General features: G+C 38.4%; 1 protein-coding gene across 1 annotated transcript in view; it reads left to right on the forward strand.

Moving 5' to 3' along the window:
• Positions 1 to 18400, forward strand: part of kcnq1.2 (potassium voltage-gated channel, KQT-like subfamily, member 1.2) — a 94724-nt gene that overhangs the window by 14461 nt on the left and 61863 nt on the right. Inside the window, exons 2-6 of the mRNA XM_056272609.1 lie at positions 5268 to 5358; positions 6733 to 6859; positions 7633 to 7711; positions 7831 to 7927; positions 9432 to 9572. Coding sequence (XP_056128584.1) covers positions 5268 to 5358; positions 6733 to 6859; positions 7633 to 7711; positions 7831 to 7927; positions 9432 to 9572 — 535 coding nt within the window. The remainder of the gene's footprint in view (positions 1 to 5267; positions 5359 to 6732; positions 6860 to 7632; positions 7712 to 7830; positions 7928 to 9431; positions 9573 to 18400) is intronic.

Below are 18400 nucleotides of genomic sequence, written 5' to 3' on the forward strand. Positions count from 1 at the left end.
GTCAATCATTTTAGCACTTAAAACTCGTCTTTGATCACCAAAATGACATATTTAAACGTTTTTTCCTTGATATTCTTTTCATGCCTTAAAATATCTCGAATGTAACTCTACACCCTCGCCTCATTTAGTATACGCGATTCTATGAATATGCAAATGAGCCCCGCCTCCACTCACTCACTCAGCTCAGAGATCCACTGGTTGACGATCACACGTTGATCTGATTGGTTACAAGGTCGTTTGTGATGTCAGAAACACCAGCGATTTCAAACCGTGTTTTTGAGACTGTCTTTGGTTCATTGCAGTTTTAAGGAAACGGCAACTGAAACTGAAACTGAGGGCTATATATAACACTGGGACTAAACACTGCAAAACTAACTCAAACAAAGCTCAAACTCAAATTACTTTTATATCATCAAAGTCTAAAATATTTGCATGACATTATTTGAAACACGTACGTTTATATACCCAAACAGTAACAATTCCCTGCTTCTGACCCTAGACAGATTTAAAAGGATATTCAGATTATGAAACTTTATTACTCTTTTATCTATTGACCTGGCTCTTAATCCAAATTTGAGAAAATGAGGGAAGCCATATTTGTTCCATTTGCGAGCGGCACGTCCTGCATTTCTGTTAATCCTGCTGTTGATGGTGCAATATCACAACATCTGGTCATTTCAGAAATGGATTAGAGGAGCATTTCTTCTTCTATACAGTGCTGTTGCAGTCATTTAGCTCATCTGTGATCGCTTGTAAACTTCTTTTTAGGATTTTTACATAAGCCCAATATGTTCTAAAACAGCATATGCACTTGATTTCTGAACATAATCTCTTTACATGAAAAGTGTTGAGAGTGTTCGTTGACACAACTTTAAATCGTAATCTGTTTTAGCTTTCTAAATTCAAGCTTCAAACTGGGTGAATGTTTAAAAGCCATTACTTTCAAATAATGGAGTGTCATTACTATTCGATTCCTTTTAGAGCAGAAATCTCCTGGAAGCTTACAGTGTGGAAACTCATTAAAAGCAGAACCTTACAGTGCTGAATCATAAGGAGCAGAACCCAGAGTAAAATTGTTTAGAACGAAACCCTATAGAGCCATATAGAAGGACGAAACCCTATAGAGTCATATAGAAGAATGAAACCCCATAGAACGAAACCCTATAGAAGAACGAAACCCTATAGAGCCATATAGAAGAATGAGACCCTATAGAGCCATATACTGTATAAGAAGACAACCATATAGAGCCATATAGAAGAACGAAACCCTACAGAGCCATATAGAAGAACGAAACCCTACAGAGCCATATAGAAGAACAAAACCATATAGAAGAACGAAACCATATAGAGCCAAATAGAAGAACGAAACCCTATAGAGCCATATAGAAGAACGAGACCCTATAGAGCCATATAGAAGAACGAAACCCTATAGAGCCATATAGAATAATGAAACCCTATAGAGCCATATAGAAGAACGAGACCCTATAGAGCCATATAGAAGAACGAAACCCTATAGAGCCATATAGAATAATGAAACCCTATAGAGCCATATAGAAGAACGAAACCCCATAGAACGAAACCCTATAGAAGAACGAAACCCTATAGAGCCATATAGAAGAATGAGACCCTATAGAGCCATATATAAGAAGACAACCATATAGAGCCATATAGAAGAACGAAACCCTACAGAGCCATATAGAAGAACGAAACCCTACAGAGCCATATAGAAGAACAAAACCATATAGAAGAACGAAACCATATAGAGCCAAATAGAAGAACGAAACCCTATAGAGCCATATAGAAGATCGAAACCCTATAGAGCCATATAGAAGAACTAAACCCTATAGAGACATATAGAAGAATGAAACCATATAGAGCCATATAGAAGAACAAATCCCTATAGAACGAAACCCTATATAAGAACAAAACCCTATAGAGCCATATAGAAGAACGAGACCCTATAGAGCCATATAGAATAATGAAACCCTTTAGAGTCATAGAAGAACAAAACCCTATAGAGCCGTATAGAAGAACGAAACCCTATAGAGCCATATAGAATAATGAAACCCTATAGAGCCATATAGAAGAACGAGACCCTATAGAGCCATATAGAAGAACAAAACCCTATAGAGCCATATAGAAGAACGAAACCCCATAGAACATAACCCTATATAAGAACAAAAACGTATAGAGCCATTTAGAAGAACAAAACCCTATAGAGCCATATAGAAAAACGAAACCCTAGTCATATAGAAGAACAAAACCCTACATAGCCATGTAGGGTTCCGAACTTTATGTATAAATTCTGCTCTATACAATTCCATTTTATGAGGCTTTGTTCTGCTCTGTTAGAATGAAACTTTGTAGTGGATACTTATTGGGCAGAACCCTATAGAGTTTGAACCTTATTAAGAAACTGTAAAAACTAAGAGGAACCTTATAGAGGAGAACCATGGAATAGAGCAGTATAGAGCACAATCTTAAAGAGCAGAAATGTATAGAACCATATAGAGTGGGACATTACAGAGCAGAACTCAGTACTCTACAGGCTGGAAGATTGTAGAGCAGAACATGGCTAAACTACTAGAACAAACCCCTATAGAATAAAACTATTAAAAGCAGAACTTTATAGTGAATGGGTAGAACTCTATATAAAACTAAACCTTAAGAAGAATTTGTCTATATAGAGCAGGCCACTATGTACTTAAAGAGAAAAATATATAGAACTCTAAAACCTTATAGAGCAGAACTGTATAAAATAAAACCTTACAGATCGGGGCCCTACAGACCAGAAGATTGTAGAGCAGAACCCAGCCAAGGCTAGAACAGATAGAATAGAAGGAGCCTTAAATAGCAGAACATATGGAGCCGGGCCCTATAGAGAACACACTTAGAGCAGAAATATGTAGCTCAGAAAACAGAATGAAAACAAATAGAGCAGAACTACAGAGTGGAACCCTATAGAGCGGAGTCGTATAGGTCAGAACCTTATAGATTGGAATCACGTAATGCAGAACCCGGCTAAGGCTAGAACGGACCCCTGAATAGAACCATATTAAAAATAGAACTGTATTGGACAGTGGAGCCTTATAGAATGAAATCTTACTGGGCTGAAATTGGTCATATAAATCAGAACCCTACAGTTTGGAACATTGTGGAATCAGCAGAACCATATAGAGTGGAACCTATAGAAACCTTGTAGAGCAGAACCGTAGACAGTGATCACTGCTAGAACCCGTAGACTGTAAAAAAAATATGGACGTAGTGTCTGTGACGTCACTCGTAAGTTTCTGAAGAGCATTTTTTAAGGCCAAAGTGGGCGGAGCCGGCCGTCGCCATCTTGGCAGCTCGCCATTCCCGGATAAACGAAAATGGGCAAAGAGGTGGATTAGCTGAGGTGACGTGACGCTAACAGACAGCAGACAAACGGCTAGTAGTGACATCAGCGGCAATCCAGCTGTCACTCAAGTGGCCACGCCCTTAATTATGCAGAACTTTAAGGCTTAATATAATTTGAACGGATGAGTTATAAAAAAATTCACCCCCCGCACAGTTGTCATGAAGGGCAAAATTAGCTATATAGACCAAAACCACTTTTTGCACCAGGCTGTAAACATATTTTTTTCTGCTGTAAAGTTGGGCATTTTAACATTGGGGTCTATGAGATTGACTCTCTTTTGCAGCCTGTCTCTAGTGGCCAGTCGATGAATCGCAGTTTAAGTCACTTCCGTGTCGGATTCAAGAGAGAGACTGGAAGGTTGCCGCTTGTTAAAACCCTATAAAGTTGAATTTTAAAAAGAACTGAATCTTATAGAACAGACCTACAGATCTGAATGTTTTGGTGTCTAACCAAGTATAGCAGATCCTCTATAAGATCCAGACCCGCAGCTCAGGTGTCTCTCAGTCAGACGTTGCTCATGTGGTTTGATTGTGGTTTGAAACAGTCATGTGCATCACGTTCAGGCGTCCACCATCTGGTGTTCTGCATCAGTGCGTGACCCTCAGTCGACACACACTCGAGTCGAACCGCTCCGAACACACCAGGCCAGCATACATCTGGACCGGACGTGACGCAACTCCCGAACTCCTTTGCTGCTTTATCTTTTGTATTACACGTGACATTTTGATCTCGGACGGAGAAGGAGAGTGTGTTTGAAGGAAATGTGTGTTGTTTATGCAAGTGTGTAATCTCTCATGTGGTTAAACTCTCTCCCATCTGTGCTGTGTGTGTGTGTGTGTGTGGGAATCCTTTTGAGTGTTTTGAGGCTCTTCTTACACACACTAACAATATGCTAGATTAAGAAACAGTGTTCAAAACCATGACTAGTCTGTGGGTTTTCTGAATGACTAGATTATTCAGTGTTAAGAACGTCCTGTATAATTAGGCTGGCTGTGTTTTGCTGGTGTGCTTTTTTTTTTTTTTTACACAGTTTGGACTATATTTAGCTTTATTTTTTAGCAAATGTAGCAGTGCAATAAAGAAAATGAATTTAAAAACCTTTGCAAAAAGTGTTTTAACTGCAGAATGGCACATTTGGCACACAAGATGATAATGGATGAAGTTAAAGACAAACAAGTGCAAGTACATTTTATTTATATATCACTTTTCAGAATTTACATTGTTTCACAGCAACTTTACAGATAGATATTGCTGGATTAATGCCTAAATGACATAAAGTTCTCATTGTACAGTTCAATTAAGAAAATTGTCTTGCTATATTTGTCCGTCTCAATTTGCATACGATCAGTTTTCAATGATTAACGATTAACGTCTCAAATCAAAGTGTGTTAAAAAAAAAGTGTGTCAGAGGTGTTTCATATAATATTTCTAGTGCATTTTTTTAAGTGTGCATCTTTTGGCTAATATTACCCACAAGCCCTTGCATTAGAGAAGGAGTTTATGACGGTACTCTTTTGACTTTTCCAGTGGCGAGAATGTTTTTATTGAAGTTATATTGAATACTGTGTAATTAATTTAGTTAGATGCCAATGCAAATAGTATGAGACAAAAGGTTCTTTAATATTGCATTGACAAGGTAGTTTGTTACAATACTAGCATACTGAAGAAGTTGTAAAGTGCATACTTTTATTATTTGCATGTGAATTGAGGTAAGCAGGGATCATAATGTTAATCTTAAAAATCGACCTGGAGCAATTTGGATGGGGATCAGATAGTGATGTGGTTTTGAATAATTTGTTGAAATCATTAAATGGAAAGAGATACACCTGTGTGTAACGGCAGATCTCACCCTACTATATGTCCACAGGTTTCTCATGGTCCTAGTGTGTCTGATATTCAGTGTCCTGTCCACCATCGAGCAGTATGCAGACTTCGCCTCAGGATTGCTCTTCTGGATGGTGAGTGTTGCACTAGATATCATTTTTTATTGAGCTGCAAGTGACATTTCCAGTAAGCGAATGCAGTACCGTTTACTCCCATTGGATGGCAATGTCATATCTCAGTTGAGTTGATGTTGAGTTCATGGAAAGGGCTTGAAGGCTTGTATTCCCAAGACCACATTAAATATAACTGATTTAGCAGTTTGTATTTCTGCCTGCACACCCACACCTGGAGACACCTGCAGTGGGGCGGATCCCAGAGAAAACCCAGAGGCTTTGAACGCCGTCCAGACACACTTCATCAAACCAGCACTGTCATCATTTAATACATGTTTAATTGCCCTGCCTGGATGACAGATTTTAGTGAGAGACACGAGTGAGTGAGTGAGTGTGTATTTAGTGAATATTTATACTGTGTGTGAGATAATCCCCAAGATCCCTTTGAAACAGAGAGTTTTTGGCTCGCCTATAAGTCTCCAATCAACAGTCAGAGATGAACTAAAACATTCATTTTATAGCTCTGGCAGCCATTCATATTGTCAATCACTATTGGCTCATTTGTGCCTGTTTTTATTACTCCTAAAGAATATTAGTAGAAAAGTTCACCCCTAAATGAGACACATCTGAGAACTCCATTATGTTTCCAGCGAAGACAACTATTTCGTTTTTTATTACTCCAAAATGAATTTTAGTAGAAAGGCAAAGTTGTCCAATAAATTAGACTTAACTTAGATCTCCATTATGTCTCCTGAGCTCTAAAAAACAACAACAACAACAACACCTGCGCAATGATCTCTGGATATTTTTGTGAATAGGCTTGCATGCAGTGTGTATGTTCCTGCCAGTAGACTAGTTTAACTTTACATTTAGTCATTTAGCAGACGCTTTTATCCAAAGTGACGTACAAATTAGGACTAAATTAATGCGAGTCATCGTGAAGAGGCAAAACAACGCAAGAAGTGCTCAAAATACAAAGTCCCGGCATTTCTCAGAGTACCATAAGCCAGACAAGGGAGGATTATTACTCTATTATTTAATAATACTTAGTTGTTACTAGTTGTTGTTAGCACTCTTTTGACTTGTGTAAGCAGTCAGGGTCAAACTATAATCAGAGGTCAGAGCGGATATATCGTGTAGACACATATTTGTTTAGTTATTTGTTTACATTAATGAACATCTGCATTGAAACAATAAAAACAGACGTAAACATGCCGGATTATAGCCACTGGGCTAGTTTACATCCGTAGTCCCTAGACAAATTACTGAAATACAGAGATTATAACATACCAAATGACAAATAAGTAAAATAAAAAATAAAAAAAGAATCACTTAATGGTCACTTTAATATACGGTGATCATGCAGAGCTCCAGCTGTTTCTGTCTGCTTTGCAGGAGATCGTGCTGGTGGTGTTTTTCGGGACGGAGTACGTGGTCCGGCTGTGGTCGGCCGGCTGTCGGAGCAAATATGTGGGCATTAAAGGACGTCTGCGCTTCGTCAGGAAACCCATCTCCATTATAGGTGGATGTTCCCTATAATGTTGCCTAGAGTGGAATACTGGCATACGGCTTACCACTGTAGATATGATATACTGCATACTAATTTTAAATCAATAGTATGTGATGCCCAATTTTATGTTGTTGTCACATGACCCCACTACCATTGTACATTCTTACCTGGATTGGCTGCCATATTTTTAATCTGATTCTTTTTACAAAACATCTGGAATTTTGACAGTCCAATCAAATAAGAAACTAGGAAAAATATAAAAACATTTTTTATTTTATATTGCTTTTATTACTTAAAATTCATTCCTCACTCTGGAAATTTATTTCAATTTCAATATTTGTAAAGATTTTCTTTTTTGGTTATATGTCCTGTTATATGACCATCTAATTTACTCTCAATGAGATACTATAATGTTTTTTTTTTTTACAATTTTTTTTATTGTTTTTGCATTTTTTTATTAGTTATATTTTTTGTTTTAGTTATTTTTGTGCTTCAAGTTAAACTAAATGAAAATGCGAAATGGTTTCTTGACTGAAATAGCTGAAATAAAATAAGTTTTCATATTATATTCCAAGTAACAATTTTTTTTTTAAATGGTTTTAGTTTATATATTTTAACAACCCCGTTTTGTTTCTGATTTAGTTTTTCTTTAACCATTTTTTCCCGTTCGTTCACTGAAATATGTCATATTTACAGACTAAAGTCTTTTATCTATACCAAGATTATTCATAATTTCAGAAAGCTCTGTGTTATGAATCGGACCTCTTCTTGTGCTCATGACACAGATCTGATAGTGGTCGTCGCTTCTGTCGTGGTTCTGAGCGTCGGGTCCAATGGGCAAGTGTTTGCCACGTCCGCAATCAGGTACAGAAATATCATCACACACACATGTTTGATCAGAAGAACACCCAGCTGTGATCAGACTTCACTGATGTTTACTGTAGTGTGTTTATTAATGCTCTGTGTATACTGTGAACTTGTAGAGGGATCCGGTTCCTCCAGATATTGCGTATGTTGCATGTGGATCGTCAGGGTGGAACATGGAGGCTTCTGGGATCAGTGGTTTTTATTCATCGACAGGTACGCTTGGTTTGCGCCATGACCGTAATTCTGGGGTTAATACTTTACAGTGCAATGAAACCCACTGATTTCATCAAACTGAGTTAATCAGCACACGCCTGGCGTAACCAACCTCAGATTCTCTCTCCAAATATGGCCTTAGGAATTCACATCACGAGAATCTAAGCTCCCGTTTCACTCATCTAAGGCTTTACACTTTAAATCCAACTACTTCACGCTCACATTTTCTCAATCATTTCACCGTTGACGCACGTTTCATGAAAGGGCTGAAGTTCTCAGTGGATCAGGCATGATTAGGGTACTTCATTCAGCTCCCCGTGTGCCTTCACATGCAGTTTTGCCTTTTAAGGTCAGGTGCTTTTATACTCCACGGCGTACGCCACGTCATCTACTCCAAACGAGAGAGTAAATGAGCAAACACCATACACTGCATCACAAACAAATACAATTAAACTGTTTTTATTAGTCATGAATAAAGTATGTATTGCACTAAAAAGTAGCATAAAATCTCTCTCTCTCTCTCTCTCTCTCTCTCTCTCTCTCTCTCTCTCTCTCTCTATATATATATATATATATATATATATATATATATAAAGTGTTTGGAAAAAGCTTCACCATTTATTCAAATATCATTACAAATTTGTTAAAGATTTTTTTTTGGAGCATTTTGCATTGTTGTGCTCTGAGTCAATTGTTTTATTTGTGATAATAACACAATGAAACATGTTAAATTGTGCGACATCATTTTTTGGCCATGCTGTCATACAAAGAAATTATGAACGCATGCAAAAATATGAGAGAACCAACAGAATATTAATAACTGATTACGTTGAAGTCCATGTATGCTTTTCTCTGTGAGCTTTTTGTTTTTCTATGCATTTTTTGGCATAGTAAAAAAAAACCTGTAGCTTGAGTTTTTTGCCAAAAATATATTCAGATAAATAGTTTATTGTGTTGTTTTTCCTTCATATTTAAAAGATACAAAATATTTTCCATATATTTTGATTGTTTAATCAAACTTGTCGGGTCATAGACAACTATTACCTACGCTATATATATATATACAGTATGTATGCATCTGTAGATCTGTCAAAATCTGTAGATTAAATATGTAATGCGTATGTAGAACAACTTTCATAGTCATTAATTCAGTCCTGTAGTGTAATGCATAATAGAAAAAGAGATCAACATGCTATACATCTAAAACTATTAACTTTTTTTGTTTGTTTGTTCATGCAGTCATTAAATTTTACATGACATTTTTTTCATTTATATAATCGTTTTTGTTAATTGAATGCAGTTTATGTGGCATCATGTTAATTTAGAGATTACATGGATAATATTTTTCACAAAGATGAATGGTGACTTCTAAGATCTGAGAACGTTCCTAAAATGTTCACGTAATGCTTAATACACTCCTTATTTATACGTTTTAACCTAAAATCTTGATGTTGGACACAGGTTCATCCATGTTATTTATGACCTGTCGTTTCGCCCGGTTCAGGAGCTGATCACCACGCTGTACATCGGGTTCCTGGGTCTGATCTTCTCCTCATATTTTGTGTATCTGGCGGAGAAGGACGCAGTAGACGAGGAAGGGAAGACGGGGTTTTCCAGCTACGCTGATGCTCTATGGTGGGGTGTGGTGAGTTTACTCTTCTTCATCAGAGAGTGGAGTTACTGGCTTTCCATTCCTCAAAAGGTTCTTTTATATTGGAAAAAAGGTTCTTTAGATCATTTAAATGATCTTACAGGAAGGAAAAAATGGTTCTTCTATAGCAATGTGAAAACCCCCTTTAGTGCAGGTGACGCTGCCTTAGGCCCCGTCCACACTACTGCGTTTTCGTTTAAAAACGGAGACCTTTTGCTACGTTTGCACCTCCCGTCCACACTAAAACGGCAAAAACGACCCAAAACGGAGAAGTTTAGAAACGCTGCCGATCCATTTTTCGTTTTGAATCTCCGGAGGGCGTTTTAGTGTAGACGGGTCAAAACGGAGGACTTTAGAAACGATGCCGTAGTAGAGGCTCACGCTCGGCTTTATGATTGGGTGTCATCAGTCATGGCGTATATCTTTGCTAGCAGCTGTTGTACAAGTAAATTCTGCATTTTACAACGCTAGAACTGCCTACATGCGCCGGAGTCAAGCTATTATTCGAGCGATCTGTGACAATTCCCGTGTGCAGCGGCGGCGTTGACCGCACATGGAGCGTCGGTTTGGGGTTAACCCAGAGCATGGTGGGATAATTTTATCAAGGAAGTTGTGTTTACACCGGCACGCGCATGCCCAGTGTTGGTGAATGGTCACGTGATCCGCGTTATCAGTCTTTTTAATGTGGACGGAGATCAATTCTAATACGCAGCTAAAACGCTGGTGTGGACGGAGATCGTATTCGTTTTAATTCTCCGTTTCTAAACTAAAACGCAGTAGTGTGGATGGGGCCTTAGATTTGGGCGAGAATGAGCTATCTTATAAAGCGTAATTATCTGTCTACCTGTTGGATTCATATCAGGTGTGTACCTTAAAGGAGAACTCCGGTCAATTTTAACATTGAGCTCATTTTTTTGTAAATTTGGAGTGCTGTCAGTACAGAGAACAACAACAAAAATCGGTGTTATCCTCTTTTAAAATTCGCACACTGTTGACTTAAACGGGGCAAGTTTTAAACCTGCTTTTAGCCTCTTAACATCCTTGGTGTGTCATTACAAGTGCACAGCCATGTGAGTGATTTTATTCAGAGTAAACACGGTGAATCTGACTGCAGTAGATGTGAAAGATATGAATAAAAATGATGTTTATTCAGCCAGCTCACATACCTGTATTTACTTCCTGTTTTCGGTCGAAGTCCACAGTAGGCGATTGTCGAGTTCATTTGTCATTGGTAACTAAGCAACAGTGGAGACCATGCGCGAACTCGACAATCAACTACAGCACTCCAAATTTACAAAAAAATTTAGTTCTCCTTTAAAGGGATAGTTCACCCCAAAATGAAAACTCTGTCAGTAATTACTCTCCCTCATGTTGTTCAACCCCGTAAGACTTTCGTTCATCTTCGAAACACAAATGAAGATATTTTTGATTAAATCTGAGAGCTGGATCACTCCTCCATAGGCTTCTTAAGGGATCAAAACTGGCCGGCCCAAAAGTTATTAAAGACATCGTTAAAATAGTCCGAGTGACTACAGTGGCTCAACCTTAAGTTTATCAAGCGACGAGAATACTTTCTGTGCGCAAAGTAGGCGCTGCGCTGTTACACTACGTGAAATCTCACGGCCCCCAGAGAAGGAAATGAATAGTTGAATAAAGTCGTTATTTTTGTTTGTTTTTTGCGCACAAAAAGTATTCTCGTCGCTTGATAAACTTAAAGGCACACTATGCAAGAATTGTACCCTAATATACCAGCTTCAAAGTAATTTCGGTGGTAAACAAACTCATAGTAGGGCGAATCATCCTGGTAGTAAAGCTTGGGGGGGGGACGCCGCTGGAAAAACCAGCAATGCAAGTTTGAGAGGAGCGCCCCGACAAATCTCGCGAGAATCACGACATGCTTTACGCCAACGACGTCACACACATCAACAACAACGACGTCACACACATCAACAACAACATTGAAGCACGAAGACACTTGCGCGCATTTCAGACGTGATACTCGACGACGGAAAAAGCAAAGAAAACGCGGTCGGAAGAGACTAGGAAAAGGAATAGAGAATCTGACCGCGTGAGGAACCGGACAAGAGTCCCACTCGGTCGGGCTTTCACTCGTTGGCGTGAGCTAAAAAGCAGCACTGACTGGATGCAACAGCGATGCTGACCTGGCGATCTTGTTGATGGACTAGTAAGTAAATCTTTCAAAGTTTGTGTGCATTTTATTTTGTGATTCCACCGGAATGAATAGAGAGTCTCCGCAACGGCGATAGATTGAAGAGCGCGTCCGAGTGAAGACTGCGCGCGCCGCCACAAGAGACACTATGTATCCATGACACTGATAGCAGCGGACACGAGCGCTCAGGTTGAGTTCAAAAACACATCTCTTATTTAAAGGCACACTATGCAAGATTTGTACCTTCATATAACAGCTTCAAAGGGGTATCAGGCCGTGAGTGCAGAGACCAGTCTATGGCAGACGCTCTGCGTGAGTGGCATTTACGACAGTAACGTTAAATACAAGTTCTCCACAGCGACTCTAGGGGTCGCTGTTTGACAAAAACGGAATTCCTGCATAGTTTGCCTTTTAAGGTTGAGCCACTGTAGTCACTCGGACTATTTTAACGATGTCTTTCATAACTTTTGGGCCGGCCAGTTTCGATCCCTTAAGAAGCCTATGGAGGAGTGATCCAGCTCTCAGATTTAATCAAAAATATCTTCATTTGTGTTTCGAAGATGAACGAAAGTCTTACGGGGTTGAACAACATGAGGGAGAGTAATTACTGACAGAGTTTTCATTTTGGGGTGAACTATCCCTTTAAAACTCTGCCTACTTCTGGAGTTTACTAGGTTTTGAGCCTCAGTTTGGATTGGTTATGGGTGTAATATGCCAATGTTAGATGAACAGTAATGTCTCCAATAGCTTATATTTGATATCACGTCTGGTCTGGTGAGTTTCGGGGTCTTGCTTTGGGATTGGTGAGAATGTTTATACCCACAACAGAAACTTGAGGCTCTAAAATGCGTGTGATTTTTCTTTGTTCTGTCACATTGCAAACCACACAAGAAAAGAGGGTCATAAAACATCCAGCTCCAAATCAACCCACTCGAAAAGGCCATTGGAATCGGTCCTGGATGAAGTTTCCAGTGCAGTTAATTAAAAAGCTGAATTTAGTGTGAACCGTAATGAGAAACCAATCGTACGCCTGTACGGGGAATCTGAGCTACAAAAGCTTGGCCAATGTCCCTTTCACCTCTTGCTCAAAGAGCTTTCTCCTCCGCGCCGTAAAGTGTCGGATCCGTTAATTAAAGCTTTAATTGCAGAGGCTGTACCTCTCCGTGAAGAGGGTCAGAAAGAGTATGGCCACCCGTTGGCCCTCGAGTCGTGGACAAAAGCAGTTGTTTGTATGGAGGAGGCGGCATTGAGAAACCCTCCATGGGGGTCGTCTCGCTTTTGTCTCTGTGAAGTCTACAAAACTTTAGATTGAAGGGAGGAATTACAGATGGTATCGACTTGAACTTGGAAAGGAAAAAAGAATATTTGAGGAAAATTGTTATATCTACACTCTTATAAAGCAAAGGTTCTATATGGAACCTTAAAGGGTTCCGTCAGGCGCTTCATATATGGAGCCTTTTAGGGGTTCCAATCATTTTATGGATTTCGTTTGAATTCATTTTTTTTTTTTTTTTTTGGACACAGCGTTCAAACAATATTTGCAACATAATCCAATATACGTCTCCACTTTGTGTTTTCAGAATGAACAATTCTTCAAAACAAATGTCAATTCATTTTGTTTTAATTCATTTTTTATTTTAATTAAGTGTCATAAATTAAACCGCTCCTAAACATACTTCGTCACTAGAAGAAAAGAAAAAAACACCATTAAAGCTCCAGTCGGCAAGTCTGGCAGATTGAGTGGATTTAGGAAAATTTTGAATGTTTACAACTCTCATGCCCCTCCCCCACTATCAACGGATACCCTCCCACCCAGTTCATGCTCGTCAGTGCCAGCTCTGGTCAGTGCGTGTGCACCAGATTTTCAGTGAACGCCAGGGCTCTCAAGTGTCACGCATTGAGCGTGACAGTCACTCATTTCGGTCTTTTGTCACGCTCTCCCGCCACACATTGTATTTCTCACGCTGAAAAACTATTTGTAATATATTTAATATGCCGCAGCGCCCAAAACTCTGGCCGCGCCGCTCTCACTGTGGAACCGGCATGAATCAAGCGTGTTTCCTCTGGTGTTGTTCGTCGAGCTACACAATAGCCAATCAGAAAATAGCACTATTGTATCTGGGTAAGATTTAACGCAACAACCAATGACAAAAATGTATCCAACCCCCCGTCGGCTGGGTGTCACTCTTACCTGTCTTCAAAACTTGAGAGCCCTGGAACGCGCCCGTCTCATCAGCATCCATCAACACCATGGAGTATTTGGAGGTATGCTGTCCTGGCTAATGTACCGATAGATTGCATTTGCTAACGTCATTTATACTCTAAATGAGCTTACTTGATTTTCCGCCATCACTCTTCGTTACTGCGCGAACTTCAGGCGTGTGCATGTGATTGTAACGTGCGCGAGGGGTGGCGTGTGCCCGATCTGTGATTGACAGTCAGATCTCACACCCCCCTGCGCTGATTGGACATGATGAACCGGGAGCTGTGGATTTTTGCAAAACAAATAACAAGCTCCAGGTGGAGTTAGAAGCTCTGGGTTTTTTCTAAAACCACTTTATTTATGTTGTTCTGTCAGATTATAGTGTCGATTTCACTGAATATGATCAAAAAAATGTTGCCGACGGCAGCTTTAAACATGAAAGTGTTATGCAATAATGTAAGACATTTCTCTTTAAATAAAAAAGACGTGCTTTATTTAGATATTAACTTTTGTCTCGGGTGTTTCTCCTTAAAGAAAAAACAACAGACTAATGAGTTAATAATTAATAATTACCAAACAGTAAGAGTATAGTGCTATAAAGTTAATGTGCATAGCATATAGAGAACACATTTGAGCATCTCTTCTGAAACTCTAGTGAAGATTACTGTGAGCTTTTTATCAGGAGAAATGCAAATACAATCTTATTGTACAAGTGAAACAATAGAGACATTAAAGAGATCTTATTTGTTTGTGTTTTTTTGGTAACACTTTATTTTGATGGTCCCTTTTGAACATTAGGTTGACTATAAGTAACTTTGCAACTATATTCTAACTCTAACCCTACCAGTCTACTAATACTCTACTAATACTCTAATGCTACTCTACTAATACTCTACTAATACTCTAATGCTACTCTACTAATACTCTACTAATACTCTACTAATGCTCTACTGATACTCTAGTAATACTCTACTAATACTCTACTAATGCTCTACTGATACTCTACTAATACTCTACTAATACTCTACTAATGCTCTACTGATACTCTACTAATACTCTACTAATACTCTACCAATACTCTACTAATACTCTAATGCTACTCTACTAATACTCTACTAATACTCTAATGCTACTCTACTAATACTCTACTAATGCTCTACCAATACTCTACTAATACCCTACTAATACTCTACTAATACTCTACTAATGCTCTACTGATACTCTACTAATACTCTACTAATACTCTACCAATACTCTACTAATACTCTAATGCTACTCTACTAATACTCTACTAATACTCTACTGATACTCTAGTAATACTCTACTAATACTCTACTAATACTCTACTAATACTCTAATGCTACTCTACTAATACTCTACTAATACCCTACTAATACTCTACTAATACTCTACTAATACTCTACTAATACTCTACTAATGCTCTACTGATACTCTACTAATACTCTACTAATACTCTACTGATACTCTACTAATACTCTACTAATACTCTACTAATACTCTACTAATGCTCTACTAATACTCTACTAATACTCTACTAATGCTCTACTGATACTCTACTAATACTCTACCAATACTCTACTAATACTCTACTAATACTCTAATGCTACTCTACTAATACTCTACTAATGCTCTACCAATACTCTACTAATACCCTACTAATACTCTACTAATACTCTACTAATGCTCTACTGATACTCTACTAATGCTCTACTGATACTCTACTAATACTCTACCAATACTCTACTAATACTCTACTGATACTCTAATGCTACTCTACTAATACTCTAATAATACCCTACTAATACCCTACTAATACTCTACTAATACTCTACCAATACTCTACTAATACTCTAATAATACCCTACTAATACCCTAATACCCTACTAATACTCTACTAATACTCTACCAATACTCTAATAATACCCTACTAATACTCTACTAATACTATACTAATACTCTACTAATACGCTACTAATACTCTACTAATGCTTTAATAATACTCTAATAAAACTCTAATAATACTCTACTAATACTCTACTCTACTAATACTCTACTAATACTCTATTAATACTCTACTAATACTCTACTCTACTAATACTCTATTAATACTCTACTAATACTCTACTAATACTTTATTAATACTCTAATAATACTCTGATAATACTCTAATGAGAGTTAGTTGACATGTAGGTGCAATGTTACTTATAGTCAACAGAATGTGTTAAAGGGACCATCAAAATAAAGTGAAACCACTGTTTTTTACCGTTTGGTTCCTCGTGTGTGTTTGTCTTCTCTGGAGTTGCAGGTGCAGACCACAGCTGGCGTGACACATACACAGCCGTATGATGAACCACATGAATCATAACCGCTCCTTGCTAAGTTAACAAAGCTGCTGCTGTTTCCACTGGCCTCTCGGTTTCTTTTAAGGAGATAATGAAAGTATTCAAATGTTTTTTACGAAAAAGTTTGCAGAAGCCTAAAAGATGTAGTTTAACAACTTTAGAATAGCAGTCAAGAATTTGGACACACTTTACTATACTAAGTATCTAAAGTCTAACACTTAAGGTTTCGTTTAACATTAGTTAACATCAGGACTTGACATTAACACGCGAAATGTGTGTGTATTTCAGCAGTGGTGTTTAACACAGTCACTCCTACTAGCCACTTTGGTGGGTTAATTTTATATATAATACTGTATATACAATTTTAAATTGTAGTCTTTTAAAAAGGCATCTGAAATATTAAACTAAGTGCAATTTAGTGTTGTCAAAAATATCGATTTTTTGATGCATATCGATACTGAAAAATCTGAAACGCTTCTGATACTCATATCCCGCAGAATAGATACACAATACCAGCTCACTTTCTCTCTCATCTCTCATCTCTCTGACAGCGAGTTTCAGTTGCTCCGGATCAATATTGTTGCGGTTACAGGGCTTACATTTCGTCATGGGATTGCGTGTATTGCGCATAATTTTACCCATTCCCGCAGATGTTGTGCTCAGATTGCAAGTGCGGCACATAAAGCGCCTCTTTTAGGACTAAATTGAGTTCTTTTCGCTGCTTATTGCGATTAAACATTCAAATACACACAACATAATGTCAAAATGCCGGTCTTGGCGAGTATTCACGTAAACACAGTCAGTTATGTTTTAAGTGAACGTAAACCGTTGAGAAAGAAAACGCATGTGTAACAGTGTAATGGATCCGTGCGTCAGGTCTTAAAGTGACAGCAGCCTAATATACCGGCTGCCAAATTATGAGATGATATTAAATATATCTATATGGCAGTTTCTCCTCATGGTATTGATGTAAAAATTGTGGCCAGTGAAAATGCTGAGTGGCTCGTAACTTTGGAAAACCACTACCCATTAATCTTAATTATGTTAATTTCAACATTTACCAATAGTTGGGGGCATTAGCACATTTTCGCGCAAATTCATCTAAAAGCGCCAAATTTGGCGGAGCCAAGATGGCGGCCAAATCCAATATGGCCGCTGCCCGAAAGGATTCCGGGTATAACTTTTGAACCACATGAGTTACAAATACAAACTTGATATGTTTTTCAGCTTAATTGATCATGGGAAACACATAGGAATGTTTATATTTATGACCCAGTATATCTGGACCCCTTGATCCTCCAATTCCAATATGGCCGCTGTCCAAAAAAGCATTTTGGGCTGTAGTATGGCTGCCTTACAGTAAATGGGACATTGTTTGCGCAAATTCATCTACAAGCACCAAATTTGGCACAGATGTAACTGAGGAGGGCATACTGAAATGATTTAGCCAGGGCGCCCGAGCCAATGGTCCCTGAGACCAAGATGGCGGCCAAATCCAATATGGCCGCCGCCTGAAAGGGATTCGGCTATAGCTTTTGAGCCAGATGAGATACAAATACAAACTTGATGTCGATTTTACCTTTTTTGACCATGGGAAACCCATAGGAATACTTACATTTATGATTGTGTATATCAAGAAGACTGGTAAGACTGAAGCCAAAACGCTTTTTCGGGCGGGATTCATATTGGATTTGGCCGCCATCTTGGCCCCGAGGGTCGCTGGCTCCGGTGCCCTAGCTAAATCATTTCGGTATGACCTGTGCTAAATCTGTGGCAAATTTGGCGCTTTTAGATGAATTTGCGCGAAATAACCTATTTATGTGCTTAAGGCCCCCAACTATAATACTTTATTAAAATCAAATGTTGTATCTGTTATTATTTAATGAACCTGAGCTGACATGAACTCACAACGAATATTGATTAACAATGAGCAATACATTTGTTCCAGTATTTATAAATGCATTGACTAACGTTAACTAATGGGACCTTGTGTTAAAGTATTACCATCTTCTTTAATGCATGAGATTAGTTTTGTATATGAATATAAATTGTAAATAGAATAAATGTCCAAACTTCTTGCGTATTT

This window comes from Rhinichthys klamathensis, unplaced genomic scaffold, assembly GCF_029890125.1.
Source record: "Rhinichthys klamathensis goyatoka isolate OS25496 unplaced genomic scaffold, OSU_Roscu_1.1 h1tg000341l_1, whole genome shotgun sequence".
NCBI lineage: Eukaryota > Metazoa > Chordata > Actinopteri > Cypriniformes > Leuciscidae > Rhinichthys > Rhinichthys klamathensis.